This window comes from Rhincodon typus, unplaced genomic scaffold (genome assembly GCF_021869965.1).
Source record: "Rhincodon typus isolate 14 unplaced genomic scaffold, sRhiTyp1.1 hic_rhity00000051, whole genome shotgun sequence".
NCBI classification, from domain to species: Eukaryota; Metazoa; Chordata; class Chondrichthyes; order Orectolobiformes; family Rhincodontidae; genus Rhincodon; species Rhincodon typus.
The window spans coordinates 1,996,482-2,011,052 of NW_025965689.1; the positions used below are offsets into that span (position 1 = coordinate 1,996,482).

The following is a 14,571-nucleotide window of genomic DNA, read 5'->3' on the forward strand; positions in this document are numbered from 1 at the left end:
CCCCCCCCCCCCCCCCCCCCCCCCCCCGCCCCCTGCACGAAGGGACGTACGTTTTGAGCATGGCCTTGAGGGCCTGCTTTCTCTCACGTTCCACAAACTTGGCCACGAGGCGAGCGGACATGTGCGGAGCCTGACGGTACAGCCTGAAGAAGCGGTGGTAATTACACAGGGCCCAGGCGGCTCGCAGGGCCAGGGCGTGAGCGACACATGGCTCTGACTTCAGCTCCCGGCTGAGGAAGGCCAGCTCCGTCGTGATGTCTGCAAAGGGACAGAGAGGGCAGGTGGTGAGGTTGCTGGCTGGGGGAGATGGTGAGGAAGCAAACACACACACACACAGCGTCTGTCGGAACGTACCTCCGGAGTTCTGTGTGAAGATGTAGTAGAGGATTCGGTAGGCTGTGAATTCCCCCACATTCCCTGGGAGGTTCTCAGCGTACAGTGACTTCAGCTGGGTCTGGCACTGGTTGAATTCCTCGTGGTCGCCCTGGGTTTGGGGAGGTGTGGACAAAGGGCGCAGGAAGACATTCGTCACAAAGTTGGTTCAACACAGCATTCCCTGCACTGCCCTCGGTAACCCTCAGACACAGTCCGCCCTCTGACCCACCATCACCTTTAACCCTCAAACACAGCCCACTCTCTGACCCCACCCCAGTCACCTTTAACCCTCTGTGACAGCCCGCCCTCTGACCCCACAGTCACCTTTAACCCTCAGTCCCAGCCTGCCTTCTGACCCTCCCAGTCACAGCTTGCCCCCTGACCCCCTCACTCCCATCACATTGAACCTGGTCACAGAGACTCGTACACATTTGGCCCTCAGTCCCTCTAAGGGCCTGCTCTTACCTTCTCCAGAGCAATCCGTGCATGCGTCTCGTAGACTTCAACTGTGAATTCAGTACGTACCCCTTGGACCTGACGGAAACAGGACAGAGACCGTGGAATAAGGTCAGACATACACACATCAGAAAGAACACAGGGCACTGCAGCAGAGGGAGGGAGCCGGGAGAAGAGAGAGACAGAGACAGAGACAGAGACAGAGACATGGTTGGGGACAGGCAGTGAGATAGACAGGGGGGAATGGGGATGGGAAGAAAAGTTCAGGATGGATAATCCAGACTTTCAGGCCCTCCCAGGTGGTCAAAGGCTCGGCTCTCCACAGTGCATCGACTGACATTAGAATATCAAGCTCATGAGGCTGGAATCAGAGGGGCACAGAGATACCAGAGTGGTTAGGGGTGACACAGATAGGGAGGGAAGGGATAAGGGAAGGAATTTGAACAGGAGGGTGAGGATTGTAGGGGCCTGGAAGAGGTGACGGAGATAGGGAGGGAGGGATTTGAACAGGAGGGTGAGGATTGTAGGGGGCTGGAGGAGGTGACAGAGATAGGGAGAGCGGGGAGGAGGTGGGGAGGGTTGAAAATATTCCATTTCCCGGCCTCCATCAATCAATGGGGAAAGAGGGCAGCAGAACAAGTTTCTCGCCGTCGCGTCTTAAAAGGGAAGAGCTGCAGCTTTCAAACCGCGGCCCTCGTCGTGTTCTCTTGTCTGACAGCCAGGGGCCACAGCCTGTAGCACCTCCCCCCTCCAACCCAACTCCCTCGCCCACGTACCGTCAGATCCTGCCTGATCGATTTCAGCTGCTCGCACGCAAACGCATAGTCCTGGTGGGTGGTCCAGTGAGTCTTTACCATGGCCAGAGACTTGCTGAGAACCTGGGCCACAGAACGAGAGACAGTGAGAGGGAGAGCGAGCAGAGCCAGAAAGAGAGAGAGAGAACGAGCAGAGCTGGGGTTGGGGGGAAACAGGTTGGGGAGCGAGAGAGTGAGAGAGAGAACAAGCAGAGCCGGGGTGGGGGGGGAAAGAGAGAGAGCGAGAGCCATATACACAGTGAGAGAACAGCACAATAGATCAGATCCTTGCCAAACACCAGAACCCCAGCCTGAAGCCATCCCAAAGGAGAGGACAGCACGACAAAGCCAGGGGAAGAGGATCGAGGGGAACGATGGAGAGGCTGTGGAAAACCCGAGGGAGGTGGAATGTAGGATGAGCACCTGGCGCTGAATGGGACTGGGGTTGGGGCGGGGGGGGTGCGAGCAAGGAAGATGGCGTGGCGTGGGATGGGAGATTCTCTCTGCAACAGCAGGAGGAGGAGGAGGAGAAGCAGGACTCCTCAGCAACCCCAGTATCGACTGGCCTTCAGCACCATCCCTCATCAATCCTGTCCCCCCGGACACAGCTGATCAAGACTCGAGATTGTGAAGTGGAGTCATCACGCTGGACCTGAAATATCAGATTCGGCTTTACTCTGCGCAGTTGCCTGCAGACCCAGAGTTTCTGAGGCACCCTGTCTCTCTCTCTCTGGGTGGGGGAACATGGGTCCTCGGCCTCTACCCCCTGGCGGGTGAACGGCCTCGTTTCCTCACGGAGACCCACTTGCTGCTCCGTGTGGTCTCGCCTCTACACCCCGTGAGAACATCCCAGCCGTCCCGCCTCCGATCCCAGCGCGTCCTTCCCTCTCCCGGCCGCACGCTAAATTCCTCGCACAAGGGCGACCCACCCCTTCCCCCACTCTGCCCGAGGTCCCTCCGAAACACCGCGCACACCCACCAACAGTTACGGGTCATTCAAAAAGAAAACACAGATTCCGTTTCTTACGGCCGAAGAGAATAGCCTCAAACTCGACGACGTGACACTCCATCAAACACAGAGGCGCCCACAGTTATGTTGGGGAGGGAGGGAGCGTTATGATCACTCTTTCCCGGTGACTCCAGCTGTACGTGGACACGAACCAGAGGCGGGGATTGGGCGCTGGTTTCGGTGCAGGGGCGATGGCGGGGAGACAAGTTTTCCCGGAGACGGGGACAGACTGCACTCACCGAAACGGGCCGCACCGTGGAAGGGTCGGGGGCGCAGGTGAGCCGCAGGTAGTGCTTGGTGACCTCCTGGCTGGTGCCAACGATCTTGATGTGGTCCCAGTCGAGGGGCTCGGCGCCGCTGTCGAAGCTGTTGATCTGCAGCACCAGGGGCTCACCGCGCAGCCTCTTGGGGGTGCCGTGCTGGAAGCGGGCAGCCCGTCGCTGCTTCTTGAACTCCTTGTCGGGGTCCTCGAAGGCCAGCTGGCCGTGCTGCTTCACCCGGCGGCTCTTCTTACCGGGTCCCATTGTGTCAAAGTCCCTGTGGGGGCGGGGAGAGACAAGGAGGGGGAAACGTCCTGGGTCAGAACAAAACATACCCGACTTCAGACAAGCGCGCGCGTGCGCCGCTCCACCACTTGCTTCCGGGCGCGTGCACAGCAAGATCGCACAACACAAGCTAAAAGACTCGATGAGGGTTGCCCCAACCCCCCAAACTTTTCCCGGTGACTGGCCCCGGGGAGGTCAGGCAGATGGATGGGGCTGGTCAGCTTAACCCACCGCCCCCCCCACCCAACCCGCCTGCGCTGCTGCACTCCCCCCTCCCCCCAAGAGCAGCACAGGGTCAGGGCACGCGGCTCTCCCGCTCGCTCGTGAGAGAGAGAGAGAGCGCAAGTGCCTTCGCCCCAGCTTCGTCTTGCACTGTTCAGGACAAACAGCAATGGTGACAAATTTCAAACCAATGCACCAAACTGCAGCCGGGAAAAGGGGGGGACCGCGTTAGACCTTCCGAGTGTAGAAGCAGACCATTCAGCCCATCGAGTCTGCCCCACTGCCTCAGTGAGATTGTGGCCAATCTGAGCATTCCCAACGGCACTTTCCTGCCTTCGCCAACCGCCCCTTCTCCGACAACCCTCACTTCCCCATCCCAATTAAAAATTTCAGCCTTGAATATGCTCGACGACCCTCTGCGGTAACGAATTCCACAGATTCACTCCTCTCGGAGAGAAGAAATTCCTCCCCATCTCCGTCTTCAACGGGAGACCGCCTCCCCCCACCCCCTTATTCTGAGACGATGTCCCTCTGGCACTAGACTCTCCCACACAAGGGGACACAATGTCTCTCTGTCCAGTCCCTCTAAGAATCCTCAATCAGTCACCTCGCCTCTTTCTAAACTCCAATGAGGACAGGCCTGATCTCCTCGTCCCGTGTCATCAGACAGTCCCTCCACACCGAGGATCAGCCAAGGGAAGCCTCTCTGGATTGTCTCGCACGCCCTGTCTGTCTTTCACCAGATACGGGGCCTCAGAACTGTTCGCCTGTATCCCAGATACATTGGCCTGATAAATGCAACACAGAACAGACCCTTGCAAGGCGCTTCTCTGTAACCGAGCTAGCGCCTGTGAGGTGACGCACTTTGGAAGATCTAACACAGGAGGGAAGCGTACAGTGAATGACAGAACCCTCAGAAGCATCAACATACAGAGGGCTCTAAGCACGCAGGCACAAAAGTTCCCTGAAAGTGATAACATAAGAGGCTAAGGTGGTCAAGAAAGCACACGACATTGTTGCCCTCACCTCACTCATCTGCAAGTCACAATGTAGCTGTGTACTTTACTCAGGCCACATGTCAAATACTGCGTACAGTTCCAGTCGCCACGCTACCAGAAGGATGTGGATGCTTTGGAGAGGGTGCCGAAATGGTTAATGTGAAGTGGCCTAATCCAGAGGGTATTGGTCATGAGGAGAGTTTGGACAGACTTGGTTTGTTTTCACTTGAACGTCAGAGGATGAGGGATGGTTTGATCGAAGTCTACAGAATTATGGGGAGGGATGGATTGAAAGCAGAGTCGGAGTCTTTCTCCCAGGGTAGAAATGTCAATTACAAGGGCACACAGGTTTAAGGTAAAAGGGGGTCAAGTTTTAAGGAGCTATGAGATGCAAGTCCTCCCCCTGACAACACACGCTGGGTGGTAAGAACCTGGAACGAGCTACCAGAGGCGGATACAATAGCAACGTTTGACAGATTTATCAACAGGCAGGGGATAGAGGGATACGACAGCCTAGAGGCAAAAGGGTTTCAGTTTAGAAAGACAATATGCGTTGGCGCAGGATTGGTGGGCTGAAGGGCCTGTTCCTGTGCTGTACTGTTCTTTATACTTGCTGAACAGTCCCGAGCGCATGTAGGCGACAACCGAGGGCCAGCTGGTGGGTGGGTGGGGGGAATGACACCTGACAGCAGTGAGGACACTGGGCAGGCCTGAAGCAGTACTCAGTCACCACCCCCCACTGCTACAGGCCGCATACACAGTGACGCCGTCACGTCGGTACCAGCACATACCCCCGGCCACACAAACTGAGACCCAACCCCTCCCCCGCCATCATCCTGGAACACTGCAGGCCCAGGCCAAGGCTCCACCCTGGGGCGACACCTTACCTCCGTGTCCTGTGCATACGACCTCGGCCCCGTCCCCGCTCCACTCGGCCTCGGCCCCGGCCCTTTTGCAGGGGCTTCCTGTAGCCAGCCCGGGTCTCACTGCCTGAGTATGAGCTGCTCTCGGACTCCGAGCTCGAGCCGCTGTCACTGAACACACACAGGGAGAAAGAGAGAGAAAATCGGTGTGAGACGTCAATCCCGGAGACCGTGGGGGGAGAAAACACGCAGGAGAGAGACGGAGAGATTCGTACACAACATAAGGGAGAGAGAGAGAGAGAGAGAGAGAGAGAGTGAGAGTCAGAGAGAGAGAGAGAGAGAGAGTCAGAGAGAGAGAGAGAGAGTCAGAGAGAGAGAGAGAGAGATGTACACAACATGAGGGAGCAATGGAGCATGATAGAATATCGGGGAGAGACACACGTGCACAACACGTGGGAGAGATGGAGGGTGGCACGAGAGAGGCACATACACAAATGAGGGAGAGATAGAGTGTGACAGAACGTGAGGGAGAGAGAGAGACGTACACAACATGAGGGAGCGAGTGAAAGAGAGAGACACGTACAGAACACAAGGGAGAGATGGAGTGTGAAAATGTGAGGGAGAGAGACGCATACACAACATGAGGGAGGGAGAGAGAGACACGTACACAACGTAAGGAGAAACGGAGTGTGACAGAACGTGACGGAGGGAGAGAGAGAGACGTACACAACACGAGGGACAGATGGAGTGTGACAACACGGGGTGGGGTGGGGGTGGGGGGGGAGAGGGAGATAGGACAGATACGAAGGGAGTGATGGGAGAGAGCGGGAGGTGGCACGCAGGCCATGTGTCCGTGCCCTTGCCTGCGGTGGTGACGCCTGTGCGGTGATCGGGATGAGGATCGGGACCGGCTAGCTGATCGGGAATGGGAGCCTGCGCTGGACGACGAGCTAGACTGCTCCCGGGTGAAGACATTGCGGTAACCGAAGCGGGAGGGCTGTCCCATGCCCCGAGCCCGCTGTGAGGACGGGGGGCCACTGCGGTGATTGGCTGCAGACGATAGGGAACCTCGCTGTGAGGGGCTCGAGGTCAGGCCTCCTCGGTGAGACTGGCTGCTGGGCAGGCCCCAACGGTTCTTCTTCGGGGGAGTGGACTTGGCTTCTTCTTTACTCAGACTGCAGAGAGACAAAGAGGGCGGGGGGGGAGAGACTGAACTAAAACATCCAAAAATATCCACCACCACAACCCCCACTGTCATGCAGGAACAGGAGGCCGTTCAGCCCCTCCTCCATCCTGTTACACAGGAACAGGAGGCCGTTCAGCCCCTCCTCCTTCTCCTCCAGCCTGTTACACAGAAACAGGAGGCCATTCAGCCCCTCCTCCTCCAGCCTGTCACACAGAAACAGGAACCCGTTCAGCCCCTCCCTCCTCCTCCAGCCTGTCACACAGGAACAGGAGGCCATTCAGCCCCTCCTCCTCCAGCTGGTTACACTGGGACAGGAGGCCATTCGGCCCCTCCTCCCTCCTCTAGCCTGTTACACAGGAACGGGAGGCCATTCAGCCCCCTCCCACTGGTTACACAGAAACAGGAGGCCATTCAGCCCCTCCTCCCTCCTCTAGCCTGTTACACAGGAACGGGAGGCCATTCAGCCCCTCACCCCTCCTCCAGCCCTTTACACAGGAACAGGAGGCCATTCAGCCCCTCCCTCCTCCTTTAGACTGTTACACGGGAACGGGAGGCTGTTCAGCCCCTCACCCCTCCTCCAGCCTGTCACACAGGAACAGGGTCAGCCCCCACCACCCCCCCGTTGCAGACACACACACGCACACAGAGACACAGCGGCGGTGGGTACGTACTCTGGGAGGGGTTCGCTGCTCCAGTCGATGGTGTAGGCGGTGCCGTCTTGGAGCCGGGCCTGCAGCACATCCTTTAGCAGCTTCTCGGTGCGGTCCTTGTCCGGCTCCGTCTCGCACGCAGTGAAGCACCGCTGCACGTACTCCTTCATCGCCTGCGGCCAGTCGTCTGGCTTGGTCGGAGAGCCGCTGCAAACCGATCACGTCCCAGCTGTCAGCACGGCCAGCAAACGCAATGGGAGCGTGCAGTCTGAGACCGTGCCCACCCCCCACACCTTGCTCCCCGCCCGTCCGTCAGGATGACCCCAAAGGAACAGATCGCCTCTCATTTCTGACACAGGCCTCCTCTCGACTCCTGCTCTCACGCCCCGATCAGGCACAATCCTGCTGACCACCCAACTCAGCCCCCTGTTACACCTCCCCCGCCCCCAACCCCACCCCAATCGCTCTCTCTCCCTTTAGCCCCTAAGAAGTCGAATCCCCCTCCTTCCTGAACGATGTTCTGGCCCCCGACCACCTTCTGCGGCAGAGGGTTCCACAGGCTCCCCAACCTCTGGGCGAAGACATTTCTCCTCCTTCTCAGTCCTTCCCCGTCTCCTTTAGAGCACGGCCCCTGAGAGAGACCCTTCGGCCCATCGTGTCTGTCCCGGTCAATTTTCAGCACTTGTGTGATTCAATCGCACGTCTTAATGTCAGGAATGTTCCCGCATCCACCACCCTCACAGGCCCCGAGTTCCAGATACGCACCACCCCTCTGTGTCAAACACACACTTCCTTCCATCTTGACGAAACCTGCTGCTCCTTCCCCCTGGTTACTGATCCCTCTACTACATATCTAGTCTACACCCCGACATAATTCTGCGCATCTCAGTCAGACCACCCCCCCATCTCCGGGGCAACCGCGGCCCTCCTCATCAGGGAGGGAACAAAAGCAGGCAGCCGATGCCCCGGGAAATCAGGAACGGAATCCAAGAATCGCTGGGAGGAGAAAAGCACAGCAGGTCCGGCAATGCCCGCGCGGAGAAGGAAGAGTTCACGCTTTGGGGTCCGGTGACCCTTCTTGGCGACTGTTCTCCAGTTAACCCGCCCGACGGAGGGCTGACGTAGCCAAAAACGTTAACTCTGCTTTCTCCGCACGGATGCCGCCGGGCCTGCTGAGTTTCTCCGGCACTTTGTGACTTGGTTTCACACCCCGCTTTCTCCCACAGTGGGGTCGAACTAATGTCACGTAAGAGGTGCGCGCTCAGGGCCATGGCAGCTTACCCTCCCCACTTTCCCCCACCCCGGCCAGCCCTCCCGCTGCCGCCTCACTCCCCGGGGGAGGGGGAATTCAGGTACCTGTCGGACTCGGTGAAACTCGCCCCGCCTTGCTCCGCCGTGCCTCCGAAGCTCTGGTTGCTGACCGTGTATGGCCGCTTCTGGATGTTGAACTTGACCCCCCCGCTGCCCGGTGCCTCTGAAAGCACACACACAAAAAAAACAAACAAATTATGGAGACGCCGCGTCACGCCGAGCCGGTAGAGCCCGCACCTTTTCCCCGCCCACGTCAACGCAACCCTTCAACAAAAAATACGACGCACGCGACCCCGCCTCCTCCCACCCCCACCCCGACCCCGACCTCCTTACGTTTCATCCGCTGCCACAGCTGCTGCCCTTTCTTGCCTTTGCCCCCGGAGTCGGGGTATGGACCCTGTTGTTGCTGCTGTTGCTGGTGGCTGGAACCGGAGCCTCCTGTCGCATTGTGTTTCTGCTGCTGGCTCTGTTGCTCCCGTGGCTGAACAACCGCTCCCTGGGCCTGCTGGGAACCTGGGTAGGTCAAGCTGTCCTCCAAACCCGGAACGGGTGGCTGCTGGGGGTGGGGGCGAAGGGATCCACGTTAGCATCCGAACCGTTCCTCCCCACCCACCCACCCACCCTCCTCCCTTTCCCCCGCCAAACGAGACCGGCTGAGGGGACAGTCCCCTGAACGGCCTCCAACGCAGGCGTGCTGAGGGAGGGGGTGCGCGGGTAATTGCCATGGTCAGAGAGATCAACCCATCAAGGCCGCGCCAGTCAAACACGACCGCCACCTCACTGTTCTCTAACCCACACTGCCCCAGCACGTGCCCTCCTGTAGCCTCAGCGTCACAAGCGCGCACCTCAACACTTCTTCAGCCCGATGAGGGTATCTGCCTCTCCTGGCCTTAAAGGGACTGAGTTCCAGATTCCCACCACTGTCTGGGTGAAAACGTTTTCCCCTCACTCATTTCCCCCCCACCCCAAACTTCCTGACCCTTGCCTTCAATGCCTAACAGGTGTCTATGAGTTCAGCATCATCTCGCTGCCCTCAGACTCTACGCCCCCTTTTTTCAAAGGGCCAAAGACCACCAGGTGCTGTATTCACAGGGGAGGTGAATGGCCCACTGGTACTACTGCTGGACTATTAATTCAGAGACCCAGGTAATGTTCGGGGGAAACTGGTTCAAATCCCACCATGGCAGAGGGAATTTAAATTCAATAAATTACAGTCGCAGAGTTATAGAGATCTAATGCACGGAAACAGACCCTTCGGCCCAAGCCGTCCGTGCCGACCCAGAAATCCTAAATTAATCTAGACCCATTTGCCCAGCATTTAGCCCCTATCCCTCTAAACCCTTCCTATCCATATCCCCATCCAGATGCGTCTTAAATGTTTTAACTGTACCAGCCCCCCACCCACTTCCTCTGGCAGCTTATTCCATACACGCACCACCCCCGTGTGAAAAAGTTGCCCCTCGGGTCACTTTCCCCCTCTCACCTTAAAACTATGCCCCTCCAGTTTTTGACTCCCGTACTCTCTGGGGAAAGGACTTTGACTGTTCACCCTATCCATGCCCCTCAGCATTTTATAAACCTCTATAAGGTCAGCCCTCAGCCTCCGACGCTCCAGGGAAAACAGCCTCCAGCCTACTCAGCCTGTCCCTGTAGCTCAAACCCTCCGACCCCAGCAGCATCCTCGAAAATCTTTTCAAAACCCTTTCAAGTTTCCCAACATCCTTCCTACAGCAGGGAGGTCAGGATCGAACGCGGTATTCCAAACACAGCCCTAACCAATGTCCTGTACAGCCCCCAACGTGACCCTCCCAACTCCTGTACTCAATGCACCGATCAATAAAGGCAAGCATACCGAATGCCTTCTTCCCTGTCCTGTCTACCTGCCACCCCCGGCTTTCAAGGAACTCTGTACCTGCTCCCCCCGAGGTCTCTCTGTTCGGCAACACTCCCCGGGAACCTCACCATTAAGTGTATAAGCCCTGCCCTGATTTGCCCTACTAAAATGCAGCATCTCACATTTATCTAAATTAGACTCCACCTGCCACTCCTCGGCCCATCTGATCAATGTCCCGTTGTGCTCTAAGGTAACCATCTTGACTGTTCGTTACACCCCCAATTTTGCCAATTTACTAAGCACACCTCCTACACTCGCATTTAAAGCGTTTACATACATGACAAAAGGTTAATGATGTGGGCATTGCTGGCCCCCCTAAGTCGTTCAGCAGTTACAAGAAAAGCCCATCTCGTTGACTGATATCCTTTGGGGAAGGAAGCTGCCACTCTTACCTGTTCTGGCTTACACGATGCACAGCAATGAGGTTGACACTTAGCTGCCCTCTGGACAATTGGGTGGGTGGGGGGCAGGGGTAATAAATGCTGGCCTAGCCAGCGACGCCCATAATCCACGAGTGAGTGAAAAACAACTGAAGGTCAAATCGGTTGTGCCGCCTTCAATTATCGGTGCATACGTACACCCTGCTCCTGCTGCACTCCCTTTAGAATTGCACCATCTAATCTTATATTCTTTTTCAACGTTCCTCCCACCATAGTGCAACACCTCATACTTCCCTCAGCACTGAACCTCATCGGCCACCTATCGACCCCCTCCCACCGATTTCTCAATGTCCTTTTGGAGTTCCGTGGTGTCCTCTTTCCCAAGCTCACAATCCTCTTTAAATTGCTCACGAGGATCCAGATCACTGATGTATATCATCAGGAAAAGCAAGGGCCCCAAACGCTGACTCCCCCAAACCGTGAAGACCCATGACAAACCTCCCTCCAGCCGCGAGAAAATATCCATCAACAATACCCCTCTCCTCCTCCCCCCACCCAACATCCTCATGGGAGGGACCTGGCTTCCACTCATTGGCTGTGCTCGTTTCTGAATCCTCCACGAGGGTGCCCAGATCTTCCACCCCCTTCCCCCGGCTTTTAAACAACATGCTGCTTTAACGTCCTGGCTCACACCATCGCACTTTACACTCCGCCCTGCCCTCCTTGCACCTCGATTTCCGACCGGTGAGCTGAGCGCACCCTTCACCCAGGCCAGACGCGTAAGCTGCGAGTGGCCGGGGTGCCAGCTCCGAGAACCCGTGCGGGTACGTTGACCGAGTGCCGTTCTGTACGGCCAGCTTCCCCCTGCCTGGCGAGCCAAAGCTTCTTTGGGTGCCCTGACCCACTGGCGAGGAACTCTTGAGGGGGAAGCTGCTCGCCACCATCTCCCTTTCACAAAGCCATGGGGACTGGGCCTGGCTGAAAGGGGACTGCTCTATGTTTTGCTCTAATCCACTCACGGGGTGCGGGCATCGCCGGGTGGGCCAGCGTTCGTTACCCCTTGCTCTCTGCCCGATTGGGATCGCTAATGCCTGTGGAGTAATGGGCTTCCCGACGAGAGGGAGAAACTGGTTCACTGATCCCTGCCCTGTCCTACCTCCCAGGACAGAGGTGGAGGGAGGGAGAGGGGAACAACACGTACCTGCGTGTGGTTACTGCTGTGCTGGGTAGCCTGCTGTGTTGCTGGGTAGGAGCCCTGCACGTTGTACTGCCCCTGGTAGCCCGAATACATGTTCTGTGATGATACAGGAGAAGAAGCGGTCAAACAGAGGCCCAACAGCAAGGCTGCGCGCCACTCGACACGAGGTAAATATGAGACACAGCGGCAACGGCACTCAGCTGGAAATGATACAATAGGGCTGCTCTCGTTGACATCATGCCAGGTCCACAACACCGTGACTGGTTCTCAACGGAGTGCGCACGCGAGAGAACGAGAACGCGCGCGCACGCGAGAGAGAGCGCACAAAACGGGGAAGGATACTGCCAGCACACACAAGGCTCAGCAGTCGCGGCTGGCCTGCGAGCGCCTTTCCGAGGGAGCGTACCCCTCGAGGGAATAAGTGCTATGTCCCGTTTCCCTCTCCGTGCGCCTGGTTGGTGGAGGAACCGGAGGCTGGCAGTACTCACCATCTGGTAGGGGCTGTAGTAGGGATAAGAGTAATTGTAGCTGTACTGCTGGTACCACTGCTGATAATACTGTTGCATGGCGGCCGGGTCTGCCTGCTGTGCCAGGTACTGAGCACTCTGTGGCCGAAGCAGAAACACAAGGCACGAGAGTCAGTCAGGCCCTTCGGCCCATCTAGTCCGCGCTGGGCAGAAACAACCACCTGACTGCCCCTCTTCCCAGCACTTCAGAGTCATTCATCATAGAAACAGACCCTTCGATCCAACACACCACGTTTCTTTCCCAAACTGAACTAGTGCCCATTTGCCCAGCATTTGGCCCCTATCCCTCTAAACCCTTCTTATCCAAGTGCCCGTCCAGATGCCTTTTAAATGTTGTAACTGTACCAGCCTCGACCATTTCCTCTGGCAGTTCATTCCATACACACACCGCCCTCTGTGTGAAAAAGTCCCTTTTATCTTTCCCCTCTCACCTTAAACCTATGCCCCTCTAGTTTTGGACTCCCTTACCCCAGGGAAAAGACCTTGACTATTCACCCTATCTACGCCCCTCATGATGTTATAAACCTCTATAAGGTCATGTTTCAGCCTGTAACACGCCAGAGGGAAAAAAAATCTCAACCTATCCAGCCTCTCCTTCTAACGTAAACCCTCCATTCCCAGCAACATCCTGGTAAATCTTTTCTGAACCCTCACCAATTTAGTTGCATCCTTCCTGCAGCACGGCGATCAGAATTGTGTGCAGTACTCCAAAAGTGGCCTCACCAATGTCTTGTACAGCCATGACATGATGTCCCACCTCCCGTACTCAATGTTCTGGCCGATGAAGGTAAACATGCCAAACACCTTCTTCGCCACTCTGTCTACTTTCAAGGAAGTATGTATCGTCACCCTTAGGTCTCTCAGTTCAACACCACTCCCCAGGGCGCTACCATTAACTGTGTAAATCCTGCTCTGGCTTGCCTTACCAAAATGTAACACCTCGCATTTATCAAAAGTAAACTCCACCTGTCACTCCTTGGCCCATTGATAACCCTCTTCACTGCTGACTACGCCAGCAATTCTGGTGTCACCCGCAAACTTACTCATTGCGTTTATGTGTTCATCCAAATCATTTATACATAATGACAAGCAACAGCGGACCCAGCACCAATCCCTGTGGCACACCGCACGAGGGGATCAAATTCTGCTCATTCTACACTTAAATTCCTCTGCGTCCAAGCCCTTCAACACTACAGCAGTCCCAGCCCAAGTCTGAAAAGTTGAAATCCCTACCATCACAACCCAATTGTTCTTACAGATGCCGGAGATCTCCCTATGTATTTGCTCCTCCATTTCCTGCTGACTACTGGGAGCAAGGGGGGGGCCCTATAGTACAATCCCATCAAGATGATCATTGGCGCATTGCCCCGGCATTGCAAGCGCCCATCTAAATCCTTGTTCAGTGTGATGGGGGTTTCTGCCCCCTTCGTTCCTACGGTTATCCACCTGTCCTGACACCTTAAGGGAACGATGGATGAGCACGCCGAGGTCCCTCTGATCTTCGGTGTCTCCCAGGGTCCGATTGCCCATCGCTGATTCCCTTGCCTTGTTAGTCCTGCCCAAGTGCATCACCTCACACTTATTTGGACTGAATTCCTATTGCCACAGACCAGCCCATCTATACCCTCCTGTATCTGAGGGCTGTCCTCCTTCTGAACTGACTGACTGACTGACCAGTGAAAGAGAGGTTGGAGCAGACAGGGACAAAGGAGAGCTCAGCCGATTACCTGGGTACCTCCTTGCCCGGTACTGCTGGCTGCCCCAGACTGTGAGCTGGCCTTGTGGATGCTGGCCAGTGCCTGCCGGGCCTTCTCCCATTCCGGGTTCTCCTGCTTCCCGGAATTCTCGGTCGCCGCGCTGCCGGCGCAGCTGTACTGCTGGGCCCTGGAGAGGTAAACACAACAGCAGAACGTCAGTTTGCGCGCAGCACAGCAACGGGGTAAACCATCCCATGCACCCTCGCCTAGTCAGTTTCACTGATCAGCAGCCCCAATAAAAAAACATGAAACCTGCAGCTTCCACGGGGACAGTCAGTGCAGGTACCGGCAGCTGCCTCCGGGAGGGACACGGGGACAGTCGGTGCAGGTACAGGCAGCTCCCCCAGGGAGGGACACGAGGACAGTCGGTGCAGGTACAGGCAGCTCCCTCAGGGAGGGACACGGG

The 14,571-nt window shown here is 56.7% G+C and overlaps 1 protein-coding gene across 3 annotated transcripts in view; it reads right to left on the reverse strand.

Moving 5' to 3' along the window:
• leng8 (leukocyte receptor cluster (LRC) member 8) overlaps positions 1-14,571 on the reverse strand; it is a 19,842-nt gene that overhangs the window by 2,335 nt on the left and 2,936 nt on the right. The window contains exons 3-15 of one of the 3 annotated variants that reach the window (XM_048621099.1): positions 14,136-14,292; positions 12,370-12,486; positions 11,885-11,977; positions 8,743-8,962; positions 8,455-8,572; positions 7,120-7,305; positions 6,126-6,437; positions 5,287-5,433; positions 2,874-3,171; positions 1,608-1,709; positions 841-909; positions 355-484; positions 51-258 (exon numbers count right to left, since the gene is read on the reverse strand). In XM_048621099.1, coding sequence (XP_048477056.1) covers positions 51-258; positions 355-484; positions 841-909; positions 1,608-1,709; positions 2,874-3,171; positions 5,287-5,433; positions 6,126-6,437; positions 7,120-7,305; positions 8,455-8,572; positions 8,743-8,962; positions 11,885-11,977; positions 12,370-12,486; positions 14,136-14,292 — 2,157 coding nt within the window. Of the gene's footprint in view, positions 1-50; positions 259-354; positions 485-840; positions 910-1,607; positions 1,710-2,873; positions 3,172-5,286; positions 5,434-6,125; positions 6,438-7,119; positions 7,306-8,454; positions 8,573-8,742; positions 8,966-11,884; positions 11,978-12,369; positions 12,487-14,135; positions 14,293-14,571 lie in introns of all 3 variants that reach the window. The other 2 variants (XM_048621098.1, XM_048621100.1) reach the window with 2 other exon arrangements.